The sequence below is a fragment of the Ips typographus genome, linkage group LG1, assembly GCF_016097725.1.
Source record: "Ips typographus isolate SLU linkage group LG1, UJ_Ityp_2.0, whole genome shotgun sequence".
NCBI classification, from domain to species: Eukaryota; Metazoa; Arthropoda; class Insecta; order Coleoptera; family Curculionidae; genus Ips; species Ips typographus.
This window is the reverse complement of record NC_138422.1, coordinates 5,303,573-5,319,580: the sequence shown is the minus strand read 5'-3', so window position 1 is coordinate 5,319,580 and position 16,008 is coordinate 5,303,573. Positions and strand designations below refer to the sequence as shown.

The window sequence follows — 16,008 nt, the reverse complement described above, 5'->3', positions numbered from 1 at the left end:
TTATTGCCTATTCGCCAGCGCATCTTTGGAATAAACCACTAGGACACAACATTGGCGCAGCCGGTAGGATGGACCCTGATCAATTCAAGGACCTGCTCAATGCGTTGTCGACCCAGGCTCGAGTACAAGACACAACAGGTCCTAATAGTTCTAGTTAATTTCTATTTTTGTCTGATCTTAAATGACTTTATTGTCTAACATAATTAAGCCAAATATTTGTGGCACTTTACAGCGAATTATTTGGAGGTTTCGATAACTCATTTATTTGAACATGATTATCTTTTTTTATTCAGCAGTCTTAGCTATCATGCTCGCCGAATAGTAAGTATACTATTCAAGACAGTGCGTTTTAGAATAACCGAAAGTAAATCACGCAAAAACTATAAATGGGTATATTAACATAAATATTATAAGGATTTGATAATAAATTATGCCGCGGTCCTGATCAAGTTCTTACAATAATTATTACCCACTGCAGAATGTCTGCAAAATACTTTCAGCGACTTCCGTATAATGCGTTTTGGTGTTTCATCTCCTCGGGACCTCTTCAAGTTAACCAAAACTTCACCAAAAAACACGTGACAAGGCGACTTGGTGAAAATGTGCAAGCCTTCATCGTCTGCAGTCACCACTTCTTTTGGTAACCGTTCAAATGATTCTTTTCCATTTTGAATAAACTTTGACAATTTGCTGGTGGTTGAGTCTTCGAAGTTGGGAGATTTAATCCTAATTGTATCTAAAAAGCATGATTTTTTTTATAATATAGGACAAGTGAAAATTTGCTGACAAACCAGGTTTTAGCGGAAAATTGTCCACTTTCTTCCAACTGCGCATGTAAGGCTGGGTTGATATGTCATCATCAATTTTAAAGCTGAGACCTCCGTATTCCCATAAATGTAAGACTCTAAGAGCAAAGAGTAGAAGATCAGGACTTAATTTTTGCCACGTTTTCTCTAGTGGGGACTTGTAGAAACCTTCCTTTGCTGTGATGTTTTCAATGGTCAATCCAGGAAAGTTTTGAGTTACTTCTTCCAAGGTTTCCGGTCGACTTTGTGTCGTTAGAGGGAATAGCTCAGTCAAGTTTAACAAGTCTGGCAGTTCATTAGAAGCTAAAATTACAAGATTGGTAGCATTAAATATTCAACATTAAAATGTTTATGTACCATTTCGTTTGAACCTAGGATGATTATCTAGTTTGTTGCCGAGTAAAATATCTAGCAAACTTTGCATTCCAAAGCCAATTCCCATCGGGACTGTTAAATCCCTCCTCTTTCTTTTTCCCGTACTTTTGTTAATATTTCTTTTATTCCGTCGCGCCTTAGTAATTTCCATTAGTTTCTGGTTTATGGCTGAGTTTGGAGGTTTTTTTAAATCTGAATCATTTTTTGTTTGTGAAGGGGTAGGAAAGGAAATGGTTGTCAAAACGCTAAAAACAAAATTAATCAAACATCACGTTTCTGAATGTGCTCAGTTACACAAGCTGTTTTTAGAGGTTCCTGCATATTAGAGTAACAATAAATTTACGTAATATAACTAAAAGTATTTAATTTTATCAGAAGACATACCTACGAATAAATTGTGGTAAATTTCTTGTTATTTTTTAATGCAAAGAAAGTTTCATGAGTAGATTAAATTCAGAAACGTTGTAAACAAAATAGAGCAATGATTTTAATGGATTTACGTACCTGCTAGCAGTAACATCGGTCTCGTCAGCATGCACCAAAACCAAATGAACATTATAACCAGGATATTCTCTTTTGATCTTTTGAAGGTTTTCTATCTCATTTTGGCTCCACTGTTCAGAAGAATGCACTAAATGAATTGTGCTGTTTCCAAGCTTTTCCAAACCACTACTAAGGCAAATTTGTAATTTATTCGAATAAATTAATTGTTAAAATTACCTAGGACTGCACTTCGGGACTCTAAGACTGCCAGGTGACATAGAAGATGTTATCAGTAACACCATCACAAGAAATACTAAGCTGGATAAGAGAGCTGTAATCCAGCAGGGGCTAATGTAGTCTAAAATAAAAATCACTGTAGTTTGTCTGTGAAATTTTAAAATTTTAAACTGAATTAGTTTTATAAGTTGAATTAGAAAATTCATGGTTCGGAGATTTTTTACCAACCTAATGTTGTGCAATCTTTACTGAACTACCAAAATAATTTACTTCATTGTTGGTTGGGGTAATTGATAGACGGAAGTAATATATGATTTTTTCACTTAATTATGTGTGTAAATTTTAACACGTAGGATGTTTTGCTGCTTTATCGACATACCTAAACTAAACTGCTCGTTGAAACGAGTAAATTAATATATAATTTTTGATTCATTACAATTTCAAACTTGTTTTTAACAAACGTATTAATTTCAAAATGTTAGGTACTAGAACTAGATGTAGGTATCTTTTAAACCTTATTTGGTGTGAAAATCTGATAGAGGTCCTTTTCTAGACAAAAATTGATCAAAAATTAATATAATTTTGTAAATTTGTTTCTTTCGACTAATAGTACCTATATTAGTATAATCCTATATGTAAAAACCAACATTTACGGTTTTAAATAACAAAAAAATATAATTCTTACTTGGAAACTTCGTAAAGACTGTGGTTGCACCTGAAGATATGCCATACAATCGTCCTTTATCAAAGTTGACCCTTTTGTGGGTTTGCGCCATGTCGCCCTCTGCCTCAACTAGGTAGAAAAGCAAAGGAGACTTCTCTTCAGGCTTCGGGTCGTCCATTACTATCACTACTAACTAGATGACCAGTAAAAAGTATATTGAATTGTTATACGAATCGGCTACTTACATTTCTATTAGGTCACAGTATTTCTAAAATAATATCTTGTAAACATTTGTAAAAACTTGATCTGACATGGAGTTATGTCAATAAATGGGATCAAATTTACCTCAGCTGGTAAAAAAATGATGTGTATATAGGTAGGCGGGGGTTTCCTACCTATCTTCTGTTCCAGTAGCATGTCCTAATATGAAGAGCGCCTTATAACACAATGCACACTACATAATGCAGGTATTGCAGATTACATCCATGGAACAGTTAAAACTTATGGTACTTATACTAAACAAAATTTACCTATTCAGATTAAGTTGCATAAGTGAGGAGGTACAGGAGGTTGAATTTGTAATACATATGTATTTACTTTTTTTGAGGTAGAAAGCAACGACAAAAGCAAGCTGGGGTAGAAATATAAGAATATTTCGGCTGGAAATGATAAGACTGACAGGGCCAGTTAAAAAGCTGTTGCTTAGGAGCTTTTGATTATTCTACAATTTACATGTAGAGTTGTCAATTATATTCCTTTTTACCAATGGAGATTTCTGACATTTTACTTATCTTGCTACGTTTCTTAGATAATGCCTAAAAATAGTAGATTTGTCAAAAAAACGCTAGTCTAAACAATTATTTACAAAGGAAGGTGAGGAACACTCAGCCTTTTCCACAATAAACTTTATGAAGCCTCTAATTAAAGAGGGTACACTTTACATCTATTGCAAAAACATTTTTAAATACATACCTGTAATTATAGGTTTTATATTTAATACACAGAGAAAACGACTATTGAACTTACAGTTAAGAAGCATTCATTGCTCATTGTAATTGTTTTCCATTAAAAGTCACGTTATTATTGTTTTCTAGTCTATGCTATTGACTCAAAAGTAATCCAAAACAAAAAATTCACGACCACATACAATGTATATGTATTATTAAATTTAAATATGAACAGTATAATACATGTATTATAGCTTGTTTTCAAGAACTCTAGTTGGAGCGTTATATTTCTTAAATGACGCCACTTTTTAGCATATTTTTTTGTCGTATATAAAACACGTGAAATAAAAGATTTTCACAAAAATTGTAATATTGGCCCTGATCAGCAATTGGTCTGTATTCCTAAAATGAGAGATCAAATTTAATTAATATGTATGCTAAATATTGCTAAAACAAAATTATTATTAGGAATACAAAATTTGTCAAAATAATTATTGTGCCAAACTTACATGGCCGTTTCTACCTTGCAAATATGATGCAAAATGTTGGTTTTAAATGAAAACACCAGTAACCGTAAATAGCTGCAGAAAACTATCACCAACTGAAAGTAAATCAGTCAGTAATTTTAATAAAATGTCGTCAAACGTCGTTCATTATCATGCTCTGATTTATTCTGCTCTGTAGTTTTTTTTACTCTAAAACTATAGTCGTAGACAAAGGATTTTTAGTGTGAATCATTGAGTAAAAAAGTTCATTTTTTCATAACGCTAGCCTTTAATGCCCTCAGGTTGTTATAAACACTACAACCTACACAAACGTCACATTTACTACAAGTATGTTGCGTCATGATATTTTTGTTTGATTTTCCTCATAATTACAGTAGGGGCTAACAGGACCAGAAAAAATAAACAAAATAAAGATCTGCAATAATGATTTATTTTTAGAATGAGAATTTACAATTCATTGTACAAAAATAAACTAAAAATTATGTTAACTACACACAGTACAGCATCGGGGATGAATAAAAAATTCCTTTATGAAAGAAGTTTACATGACAGGTGTTTAAAAAACATTTCTAGCAGGTTGTCAAATACAATCTTGGTAAAAAAAGTCAATTATAGTATATCAATTAAGTAGATGTTTTTATTTTTTAATTTTGAACACTAACTGAAAGTTGAACGGCTTTTTCATTGCCTCAAAACCTAAGCCAAAATGCAATGTTTTGATGCCAACTGTCAGTGAGGATGACAATTAGAAGAATTATTGCGTTTACGTTCAAGATTAGCTGTAATTGGTCTATTTCATATCGCAGGCTGAAGATTGTCTGTCATTGGTCTGTTTCATATCGCACACTGAAAATTGCATGTGATTGGTCTATTTCATATCGCACAGTTGCAGAAAGTCTAGGATTCTGTATTCGTTCAACCGTTGGCAATTGCCTACTTATCCGTTCTCTAAACTGTTAAGGAATGAACCAATATCCCTGTAGGAAGAGAAAAAAGATATAATTATAACAAAATTTAAAACTTGACAAATTGAAAATTGACCACTTTTAGTAGCACTTATTGATCATGATACAAACCTGCTAAGAAATATTCCTTAAAACCCATTTTATCATATTTATGTAAAATGAGACATTTAATTAAACCCGAGCTGTTTGGCGTGTACTAATTCATTCGTAATACAAACAAAAATGGAGGTACTCTAAGAGCCGGTGCTTTCACTTCAGAATAATTTTGTTCAAACAAAAATTTCTACAGAAATCAGACTCTTAAATTTATCCAGAGGTGAAAGTACCGGCCCTAAATGTAATTTCTAAAATATTGCCACATTGTAATTTAAACCAAAACGAACTGGTTGTACAAAGAGTATATCGTTCAATTTAAGGCACCTAAAACCCGTAATTTTCAACATTCGAATCGCCTTAACGTTTTTTGCTTTGGTTAACGCCCCATTATTAAGAAATAGCAATTTTGAATTGCACAACCAGACGTTTAAGTCTCATTAAACCGAACTATAATTTTACTAATAAATAAATAATAAAGACAATACCCTAACGATCTTAGAAGTATAATTTCGATTAAATACATATTTTCTAATCCGTATGTCGTAAAATTTGGGTGATTTTATGAAAAATAACAAAAACAAGAAAACAGAAATTTAACAAATCGAACACCAGATCTTACTTCTTACAGTTTTCATATACAAAATACAATTGCAAATTACATACAGCGAACGAAAGTAATCGGAAATTACTTACAAACTAATTATCAACGACAAGTCTTTTGCCAAGCTTGCTGGAACTTGAGCTTATCTTAAAATAGCTTTCAGCTAAATCAACTTGTAGATACGTTATTTACAGATTGTATTTACAACTTAACATGTTAAATTCTACTATATTTGAAGGAGGCCACTAATATTCCAATTGACATTCTAAAGAGTAAATGATATTTGAAATTTGTCATAAACAAATTTTAGTGTACAATGTACGTTGTGTTAATATTATTGACCTCCCTTAGCAATCATGTCTATTGTAATGATATTCATGAACACATGGTAATTGCTAATAAGTATTAGCAGCCTTTAAAGCATTATATGCACAAGTAAAAACAAACTTTCTATTATGTATATTGTTTCTTATGAGCACCTAATTTTTCCAACTCTTAAAACTCATTATTAAAGCTTACCCAACGTATATTTGGTGTCTGGAGTTACTTTGTACAAATAAATAAATAATAACCTTAAAAAAACTGTTGAAGAAATTAAGTGCTCATGACTCTTAAATTTTAAATTACATACTTGTAGTATGGTAGATTAACTCTTAGTTTAATAAATTAAAAATATGTATATATTAACAGTTTAGTTCAAATTGGCACAACCCTGTTTGAAAGGAGCCGTTTGAAATTGGAAACTTGTAAATGGCATTTCTGGAACAGAGCATAATTCAAACATAAAAACCCAGATAATTCACTTTAATAGCTCTATTCCTCTATAGAATCTTGACAGTCGTATTACTAAATTTCAATTCACCCAAGTTATCAACATGGACCCAACTGGAAACGATTCAATAGAGGCAAGTGGCATTTATGTACTTAATACATATGAAGTTTTGTAAATGATGGAAACACATTCAAGGTTTGAACACTTGAACAAAAATTTTGACTTTAAGTAGTAGTTTATTTTAATTAATCATAATTAAATTGAGAATTGTCATGTTTTAGAAAAATCCATACATGCAAGTTACTAACAATCTTGGCACAAAACTTTCATTCTGTAGACGATAAGTTTAAAACTGGTGCTAATAGAAAAAAATATTTCATCTAAACACTTGCGGAAAGTGTTTTTGCCGCACTCAACGGCATTACATCGGCATACGGATAAATATCACTTTCTGCATTTGGTTTAGGCTTTTGAAGCTCTGGAAAAAAGATATGTGATGATCTATGTGATCTAACACCGCCAACTATCCGCAACAAAAATGTGTAAATGACATTTTTCTGGTGTATACTCGGTACCCCAGTTATGTAGACGGTGTCAGTTTCAAATCATATAGAAAAACACAAAGAGAAAGAAAGAGTAAAAGTCCGAATTCAAATTTAAGTAAGAGGGAGAGAGAGCTGCATTTTTTTACAAATTAGACAGAGATGGTCAAACCATCAGTCAAATATTTCGTTTTATTAAAAATATTTGCCCCATTAGATTTTGTTCTTCTTTCTTTTCTCACTCTGCAGCCGCCAGTCTTATGGAGATCACGTTACTGGACTACTGTTGAGAAAATGATTCGAACATATTACTTACCGAATTAGTATATTAAGTCGGTTTTACCCATAGAAACACAGTTTGAAAAAACAGTCAGACACAAAATCCTGTAAAACCCACTTGGAGTAAGAAAATGACAGGTTTAAACAAATTTTTGGAATCCTCATTAAATTTATCCAAAACACTCAAAAAAATTACAAAATTTGGTAGTCAGGGAGAAAAGTTAAAGTCTGAACTGCCAGAAACACAGTTTGAAAGGATAGTCAAAGACCAAATCACTTGTAAAACCTACTTAGAGTGAGAAAATGACAGTTTTAAGCACATTTTTAGAATCCCCAATAATTTTCCTATTTAATAACCTGAAAAAACACCACAAAATTTGGTACAGTCAGGGAGAAAAGCAGTGTCAACGTTTTAGTTGCCAGAAACACAGCTTGAAAGGACAGTCAGGGACAGAATTCCCTGTAAAACCCACTTGAAGTGAGAAAATGACTGTTTTCAGCTAATTTTTGAAATCCTCATTAAATTTCCTATCCAATAAAAAACATACTATTCTACTTTGGGTTGATGTATTACTGTCATTTGCACCCTCGTACTTTAAGCCAACCTTAAGTGTGGTGTGTGCCACGTGTATTGTCACATTCAAAAGCAAACTTAACTTAACCTTAGCTTAAAGTACGATGGTGCAAATTAACCCACTATCTGCATTTTCTTTCAGTAAACGTTAAAAATTCTGTTGAAAACAATTTAGCAATCAATATTTCAACTGAATGATTTTATTAAAAGTTTGCTAAGATTCTGATCTGAAACAATTTTACGGCCACATATGATTGGACTTCACCTTATTCGGCAAGAAATTGGGTTTTACGCTCTGTTTACAAATATAAAAATACCAAAAAAAAACAAAAAAACAAATTACGCCGATGTACAATAAATTAAAAGAAAATAGATTTTTATTTTGTAATTTTATCACCATGTGTCTCGAAAACGCATTGGAGCAATTTCGGACTAAGGTAAGTTGCTTTAAATCGGCTTATTTTGATGTCAGGAAGTACAGACCTTTTAGAGACACATTGTATATTTTCTCGAAAGTATGATTTTGGAGTTATACTTACGGTTTTCCACTTACGGATTTTTTTTATGGATTTGGCTACTTGAGTAACTAAATCCAAAAATTAATGATGACATTCAATTTTTGGATGTTACACCAACATTTATTAAATGGAAAATTTGAAAACGTTTCCCAAATACTGATTTGTGACTATTTCGACTGTTTAAATCGTCCATAGCCAAATTTGAGTCAAAAATGTCCTATAAACATGGGTCCGCAAATGCTTTCCTTACCAAGATATGATTTTTTTAATTTAATAGTGTTGTGTCAAAAAGTACAATGCTATAATAATAATTATCTCTAGTATATTAAGAAGTATATTAAACACTTATGAAGAGTTTAGTGTATGCAGAGAAATCACATACCAGGGCTGAACTGCTTCGTGAAATTAATAATATGGCAAACTAAAATAACTACCGTGTTGGGAAAAAATGGGGAAGGTATCAGCCATATCATTAAAAAGGCCAAACTATTTTTCACAATCTGAAAAGTTTATACTTGCAGAGTGTTGACTAATACCAACTTTGTAGAATTAAATAATAGAAATAATAGTTTGAGAATAATTTATTTTTGATGAACAAAATATGGTTTCTTTACGATTTTAAAGAAAGCAATTCTAGCGCCTGGCACCGATAAGAATACTTTTCTTTAATCGAAATACATCAGATATTTAAACAATTGGGTATAAATTAACTAAATAAGCAATCGCATGTGTTATTTAAAGACTAACTAGATTTCCGCCATGTTAGTATAAGTCTCGGATCCATTTCCATCATACGCAAAACTTCAGTAAAATAACAAATTACACATAAAGTAACTATTAGCTTATAGACAATAAAAGAATTGTCTGCTGTACATTTATACAATATTACTTAAACGCTATGCGGCCGTGCATAGCTAAAAACAGTAGCAAAATTAATTTTTTTGAAAAATAAAAATTTCACGTACTGCTCTTTAGCTAAACAAGGCAATACGACTTTCAGCCTGTTTTTGCTTCTAACACAGATAATATGCGTTTTTCATTTGAGTTCTGAAACATAAGAGAAATAGGTATAAGTTTGATAACAGTATGCAATTAAAGTTTTTTGGTTTTTCAAACTTAATACATTTAAGATGAATTTGAAAGTAAAAGAAAAGAAATAAGCACTACATTTTTACGGAAAATATGTACTACAATAACAAAATACTAATTTATGTAACAAAGTGCTTTGATAATGTAAAAGTAATTTTCACCAAACTCTTAAAATAACAAAGTTACAGCGACTTGTACAAAATGTCAAAAATTGAAAATTGCCCAGTTACCAAAAAACAAAAGACGATAGCAAATTTTGTTTTGCGGAATCAAACTTAGACTCTTTGACTTTTGAATTTCTTAATGATTTTGGATTTTTTTTTATTAAATCAAGTAAATTAGGCAACCTTGTTGTTAATTTGGTTTAATAGCAGTGACAAAGAAAATTACATTTTCACAGCACTGATAATGCAATAAATTCATTGCAAAACGTCAGCTATACAAGTATCGAAAAACGCTCGTACGTAGTACGGATTTATCCGAACTGATCTAAGCTTACTGTCTCTTTCTGTGACACAAACTATTCTATCTGTTCCCTTTGTCAGAAGGAGGGAAGCCGTCACTGACTAACTATTACTTTTTACTTGAAAACACGTTGTAAAAATGTAAAGAAATTACATACTTTTTTGACTTGGCAATATAGAGGAAACAAATAACTTAACCTGAACACTAAATTTCTCCTGCCCTGTGTGCCTGTGGTTTAGCATGTGCGTGTTTTGCTGAAGTTGTTAGAATTTTGTTTTTGTATTAATTATAACATTTGGTTAACAAATATAACTTTTCTGAGCAATCACGCGGACGTGCATTGTGGATTAGTCAAAAATAAGGTAAAAAAATGGTATGCCTTTTCCTCTAATTTGGAAAAGTAAGTGAATTACAAAGATACTTGACTGATACATATTTTGTATACATAAAAATATGCCTGAAGTATAAATTCATTACATTTGAGTGCTATTGAAGGTGCAGATTTTGGCATAAAGCTTTAAATCAAACTCCTTCCATAAAGACCTTTCAGAATTGGTTTATAATCATTTTTCAGCTTATGCCAACCTCGCCGATAAGAATTTGTGGATTCCAATTTCATCAGAAATGATGGGAGATGGACACAAAATGTGATTCATTCACTTTAGATTCTAACTTTTCCTATGTAGATGTTGGGCAGATTGTAAGAAGTATATTAAAGTATGAATACTGTTGGTAGAAGCATGTAAAGTTTTTGTATTGGTTTTGGCATAGTAACAGAAAATTTAGATTTCAAAATCAAAAGACTAGCTGTAATGCTAGTCTTTTGATTTTCTTTATTTCTGTGGACACCTACTTACTTTTAGATAAAAGTATTGAGCAATTGAATTAATAAATCAATAAATATGTCAGTGAATCAGATAATAAACACACAATATCTCTAAAGTACCTAGAATGTCTTTCATAGGTATGTTACAATTTCGCTTGTCTTGTTTTGATTTTTAACCACCGTGTATTACTGTCATTTAGCTCAAAAAGTGACCACAAATAAAAATTAACAAATCCGAGAGCTTTTTGAATTTTAAATTAATTTATTCCAAGCACATGCATGTCGACGGTAAAATAAGACAAATTCTTGAGTACTTACCTTCCAGTCACATAAACTTAGATCTCTTTGGATGGGTGGGACTTCCCATAGGTACATCACTAGGAGAAGCGGACCGCTTTGACCCGTGACGCGCCATCTCACCCGAGATAAAAGTGCAAAGGTCTGATCCCGTTTGAGAGGCCGACCTTCGTGAGTTCGTTAGCGCTTCCCTAAACATGTGTAAATTGGAGTCGATTAAATGAGGTGTCGAGTTTGGGTCCCTATGATGAGGCGGAGGTGACATATTGCGCGGACGCGGAGATAACCTACGGCATCAATAATTAAGATTTTCTGATGATGCAGTAGACGTATTTGTATACCTATGATGGTGGTGGTGGTGGTGGTGAGTCGGCCTAGGCGGCGCCGGTTTTCCCGCCAGGAAAGTCAACAGGTCTTCCCGTCGAATTACTCTTCGTTTCCGTTTCGCCCAATTCAGAAGTTCATTAGTTCGTTTTTGATAACCACTTTGTCTGCTTAGTTCTGTTACTTTTTTCAGGCTCTCACATGAATCTATAAGAAAGTCTCATTAATTTATGTTTACCTGAATAATAAAAAAAGTATAAAATCAGCAAACATACTTAGAGATAGGATCATAAAAATACAATCAAAATTAATGGGATTTGTGGTATGTGCATACTTTTTGCACCTGGTGCATGTCAATTGTTAAATGAGAAGGTTCTCTCTTATCACACGTCAGATTTTTTAGGTATCAAGACCGAGCCTAAGTCAGTAGTCTTGTGTTGGGACCACTAAGTTAACAGTTTGTGTATTTTAAACTTAAATTTCATGCCGTTAAAACATTCGAAAAATTGGCTTGCGCTCCTTGTAAGACCAACGGCAAAACATTTTCCATTCCAGCTTTCACCTTGTGGAAAAATTTAGACCGTTCCATGCCTTTTGGATAACCTTATGTGATAGTAGGTATTGATCCATAAATGGTATTAGAGTAAACTCTTGTCCTGCTAGAATAATGACTCACCATGTATACAAATTGTCATTTTTTTCATATGTTAACATAAAAATATTAAATATACCAGTTGTCCTGTTATTTCAAGAAAAAAACCTGAGCACTCTACACTTACACACCATTCATTTTACTGTAAAGTGTAAACAGACAGAACATTATTGAATAAAACTTAAAGGGCTCATCAGTCAAGTATGACATGTGTGTGGTGGCTAGATTTATAGTTGTATAGGTGTTTTAAGAAGGATCCTAATCTCAAATAGCGTAATAGAAATCTCAAAATTATTCATAAGAAATCAATGATAAAAATAGTTAACAATGGCAGACCATTGCTTTAGACAAAAATGGCAACTGCAGAAGATGTCACATCATTTTAGATGTTTACATGTCCGTGACTTGGTCAGAAGTTTTTTAAATTGTCAGAAAGTCTTTCTGGAACATGGATTAACAATTACTGTTTTCTCGTACCTCCAAATAGTTTCGAAATTTCTATACATGTGTATCAAATTTAAATACACATTGATTAATAACCTAATCTAACTTCCAACAGTTTGTAGGTCTAAAAAGCAATATTGTTGCATAATTGTAATCACTGCAATACACCCAATGATTCACGCTGATGGTATATTAGAAGTATCTAGAAAACAACCCAATATTTTTTGTTGAAATTGTTGAAAAACGGTGTTGACAGATCGGAAAGAACCCTAACTTTCGATTTTCAAATGGAACACCTTGTTTCCAATTACATTTTTGAATTCCTCTCAAGAAGGTTAGTAATTATTCTTAATACTTCCCTATACCTTACATTACATTTCCATGGAGCGTGAAAACTTTGTGTGTAATGATAACTGCAAAACTAGTTTTTTTAATGTGTGAAAACATTAAAAAGTATCCCTTCTGATCAAAAAATGTTAGAAGTCTCTACCTGTGCACTAAGCTGGGCACTAAAAGGTAACTTTTTACACCAAAAGCATATTCATAGATAAAAGTTATCTAATTTTATTAGGTACTATTTAAATACCTAAAGAATTGTCTTACCTTTATATAATGTTGTGACAGTGCCCGCTGCAGTTTGAAATTGAACCCATACTCCCCCAGGATCCCCACTGTAACGATCTAGAAAATTCACATACTTTATACAATTTGGTAACCAAATACCAAGCTTAAAGAAAACAGAAATTGATCAAGATACTCTGGATGAGTAAATTTTCTTATGCTATGCTAGGATTGCATTGTGTTATCTAGTTTAGATGCCTAGTTTGCAATAAAACTATACTCGCAAAATACTTCTTTAAGGAAATACATGATTAAGCTGTTAAAGTTATTAAATAGTTAAAATCTTTAAATTATTATTAAATAGTAATTGTTAAAATACTTCTTTATTACTGAAATCAACTTTTCTTCAAACTACAAACCCGGGTTTACAATTTAAGCATAATCAACAAAAATATCAGGTAGCATAATTCACGTTTTGGCAAATAACTGGAAAAACGGTGACAGGTATCCAAAGCAATAAAACACAAAAAAGTATCTAAACTGAACAGGCAATTTATATTTAAACAAGTGAATTATCTGTTGAACACCAGAAAAAAATATCAAAAGGCATCTGTAATTATGTAGATTATTGTAGATCATAAAAAGTAGATTATGCACAAAATTTGGGGTAAATCTCTCAATATTGATAATTTGTGACTTGAGAAAATATTGAAAAAAATATGAGTTTTTAACACCCTGTATTCATTAATAAAATATTTTTGTGATGGAGAAGAATCAAAAAATATCACTATTTGCTTTAATTAGAACAATAACTACATATTGTCCTTTCTTTCCCTGTATTCACCATTTTATTAAAGTTTTGCAAAATCAAAAAGAATTAAGCAAGATTAGTAATAGTTATTCACAAAAAGTAGATTGAAGCAGATTTTTTCTCTCAACTTTTTGCCTTTGAATTTATGGCTCAATCAAAGGCTTTACTTTATTTTTCAATATTTGCTTTTGATACTGATAACAAAATATCAAACAAGCTTTAAAAAATAGACTTTTGCCAGTGATGCCAATGATATGAAATATGTTTTCTTTTTTGTATGAGGTTTTTTGCCTAGATCTGCTTGAACTCTGTTATGCTTGTTTAACTGTAGGATACCACGGCAGAAACAATTACTTTATGCCCTAAAACTTTCAATAATTTTTACAGCCCCTCGCTCTGGACAATGGGCAGTAAATTGAAAAAAGATGGGTTGTCACTGACAATGGGCAGTAAAATAAAAATGGGCTAAAAACTTTATACAACCCAAAAATATTTGTGGTGCCTAAAACTTTGCAGGTATCATCAGGCCAAAAGAACTACACCTTTGAGGAAAATAAACCCACTTCCATCTTCTTCAACTGTTACTAATCTTGTCTAATCTCTAATCTCCCTCTGCTTTGCTTTTGCAAAACATCATGAATCATTAATCAAGGGAAAGAAAAGGAAATAGTTCTTTTTCTAACTAGTGCAAAAAGAGATAGTTTTCTACATACTGTATACCTACTAAAGCTGGATTTCTAGTTTGGTTCAGTGTATAAAGATGGCCTAAGGTCATTTTCTCCACATAGCATTTACAGAAAACATAAATTTTTACAAAAAATGGTAGCAGAATTTTGATTATTTTTTTATGCTTATTTTTATTTGTCAGTTGTTTATAAATGCTTGCTTTTTACCACAATCAAAATATGAAATTTGAAGCAGCAATTGAATTTGCATCAATAAATTTAAAATAGCATATTTGTGGAATACCTTTTCATTAACTATTAACAAACTATTAAAATAAAAGAAACTTATCTAACTAGTTGTCTATCAATACAAGAACATTACAGCATGGCCAAATAGGAGTTGTTATAAATAATAATGCTTAATATTTGTTTAAGGCGCTTCTCTTCCAAACAAACCACACAAGACACTTACAGAAGCCACAGCAGAAAAAGTTCAGTTGCCACTTTTCAGCCTTCATTCAGTAAAAAAAATTGCATCTTACACAAAAAATCTACACTGTTCTACACTAATACTGGGTTATGCTGGGTAAGTCTAAACCCAGCATAACACTACTTTTGTTTTTCTCTGGATTGCATTTAGTTTAGTGCAAATTCTAGAGATATTTCTGGTTAGTAGGTAAAATTTGCATATAGTCAGAATTTCACACTTTTATTCACATATCTGTAAACTTGTTTCTAAGAAAGGGATATTAAAAATTATATGAAAGGGTAACCAGAATTCTGACCAATTTACATTCCCAAAGCATTTTCAATTCTTTTATAGATCCAGGTACAAAAATCTCAGGTAAAATTTCTACCTAAATATTTCTGTTGGGTGTACCTCCAAGTTTACCTTAATTCAGGTAAGTAAAAAGTAAAGAACCAAATCTTTTGATCCAACTTGAAAATCATATTAAGCATTTTTAAATACCGCAGAAAAGACAAAAAATATTATTTTACATTGAATTCCAAAAACAACAAACTTTCTAACCTTAAAATATGTAGCTGAATATCGACAACGTCGCAACAGCTGATTCTCAATCGATAATGCAGAAATGTCAACAAGACATCAAAAATGTCGAAAAGAACTACTAAAAATAAACGCCCTTTTTCGCAAAAACCCTTCACAAACCCTTACACAAAAGAAGCTATTTGAGTTATATAAGCGATAAACTAAAAACGTACCTCTATAAAGTTGAGCTATAGCAGTGGCGGACTCTTGAAAACTGGTCCATACTCTTCGTTGATAAACTTCATTTTCTTGGGCTAAACTTTGATCGTAATCGGGTTGATTTTCGATCGCTTCAGCACACTGCTGCTCCCAATTATTTAACCAAGAATCATGATCGTCTTGACCGTTCATTTTTGGGAGATTATACACCACTGCTACTTCCAGCACTATTTTTTCAGGTTAAAAAAGATCATTTTTTAGTGAGAAAACGAGGGACAAACGCGACGTCGATCTGACTG

At 32.1% G+C, this 16,008-nt stretch overlaps 2 protein-coding genes across 5 annotated transcripts; both read right to left on the bottom strand.

Moving 5' to 3' along the window:
* Positions 1-378: 378 nt before the first annotated feature.
* On the bottom strand, positions 379-2,967 carry LOC145731391 (uncharacterized). 3 transcript variants are annotated; one of them, XM_081983528.1, is made up of 7 exons: positions 2,811-2,967; positions 2,587-2,758; positions 1,902-2,022; positions 1,686-1,853; positions 1,164-1,426; positions 792-1,109; positions 379-736 (listed from the first exon to the last, which is right to left on the bottom strand). In XM_081983528.1, the coding sequence occupies exons 2-7, from the start codon at positions 2,741-2,743 to the stop codon at positions 429-431; spliced, it is 1,335 nt and encodes a 444-aa protein (XP_081839654.1). In that variant the 5' UTR covers positions 2,744-2,758; positions 2,811-2,967; the 3' UTR covers positions 379-428. The 3 variants fall into 3 exon arrangements, with proteins under 3 accessions (XP_081839654.1, XP_081841170.1, XP_081840372.1); XM_081985044.1 differs by having other exon boundaries at positions 1,686-1,850; XM_081984246.1 differs by having other exon boundaries at positions 2,587-2,754; positions 2,811-2,895.
* Positions 2,968-4,426: 1,459 nt separating this feature from the next.
* Positions 4,427-16,008, bottom strand: LOC145725437 (HUWE1-associated protein modifying stress responses). Of its 2 annotated transcripts, none has more exons than XM_081974207.1 (5): positions 15,724-16,008; positions 13,066-13,143; positions 11,384-11,573; positions 11,064-11,329; positions 4,427-9,412 (listed from the first exon to the last, which is right to left on the bottom strand). In XM_081974207.1, the coding sequence occupies exons 1-4, from the start codon at positions 15,899-15,901 to the stop codon at positions 11,071-11,073; spliced, it is 705 nt and encodes a 234-aa protein (XP_081830333.1). In that variant the 5' UTR covers positions 15,902-16,008; the 3' UTR covers positions 4,427-9,412; positions 11,064-11,070. The 2 variants fall into 2 exon arrangements, with proteins under 2 accessions (XP_081830333.1, XP_081830339.1); XM_081974213.1 differs by having other exon boundaries at positions 11,064-11,233.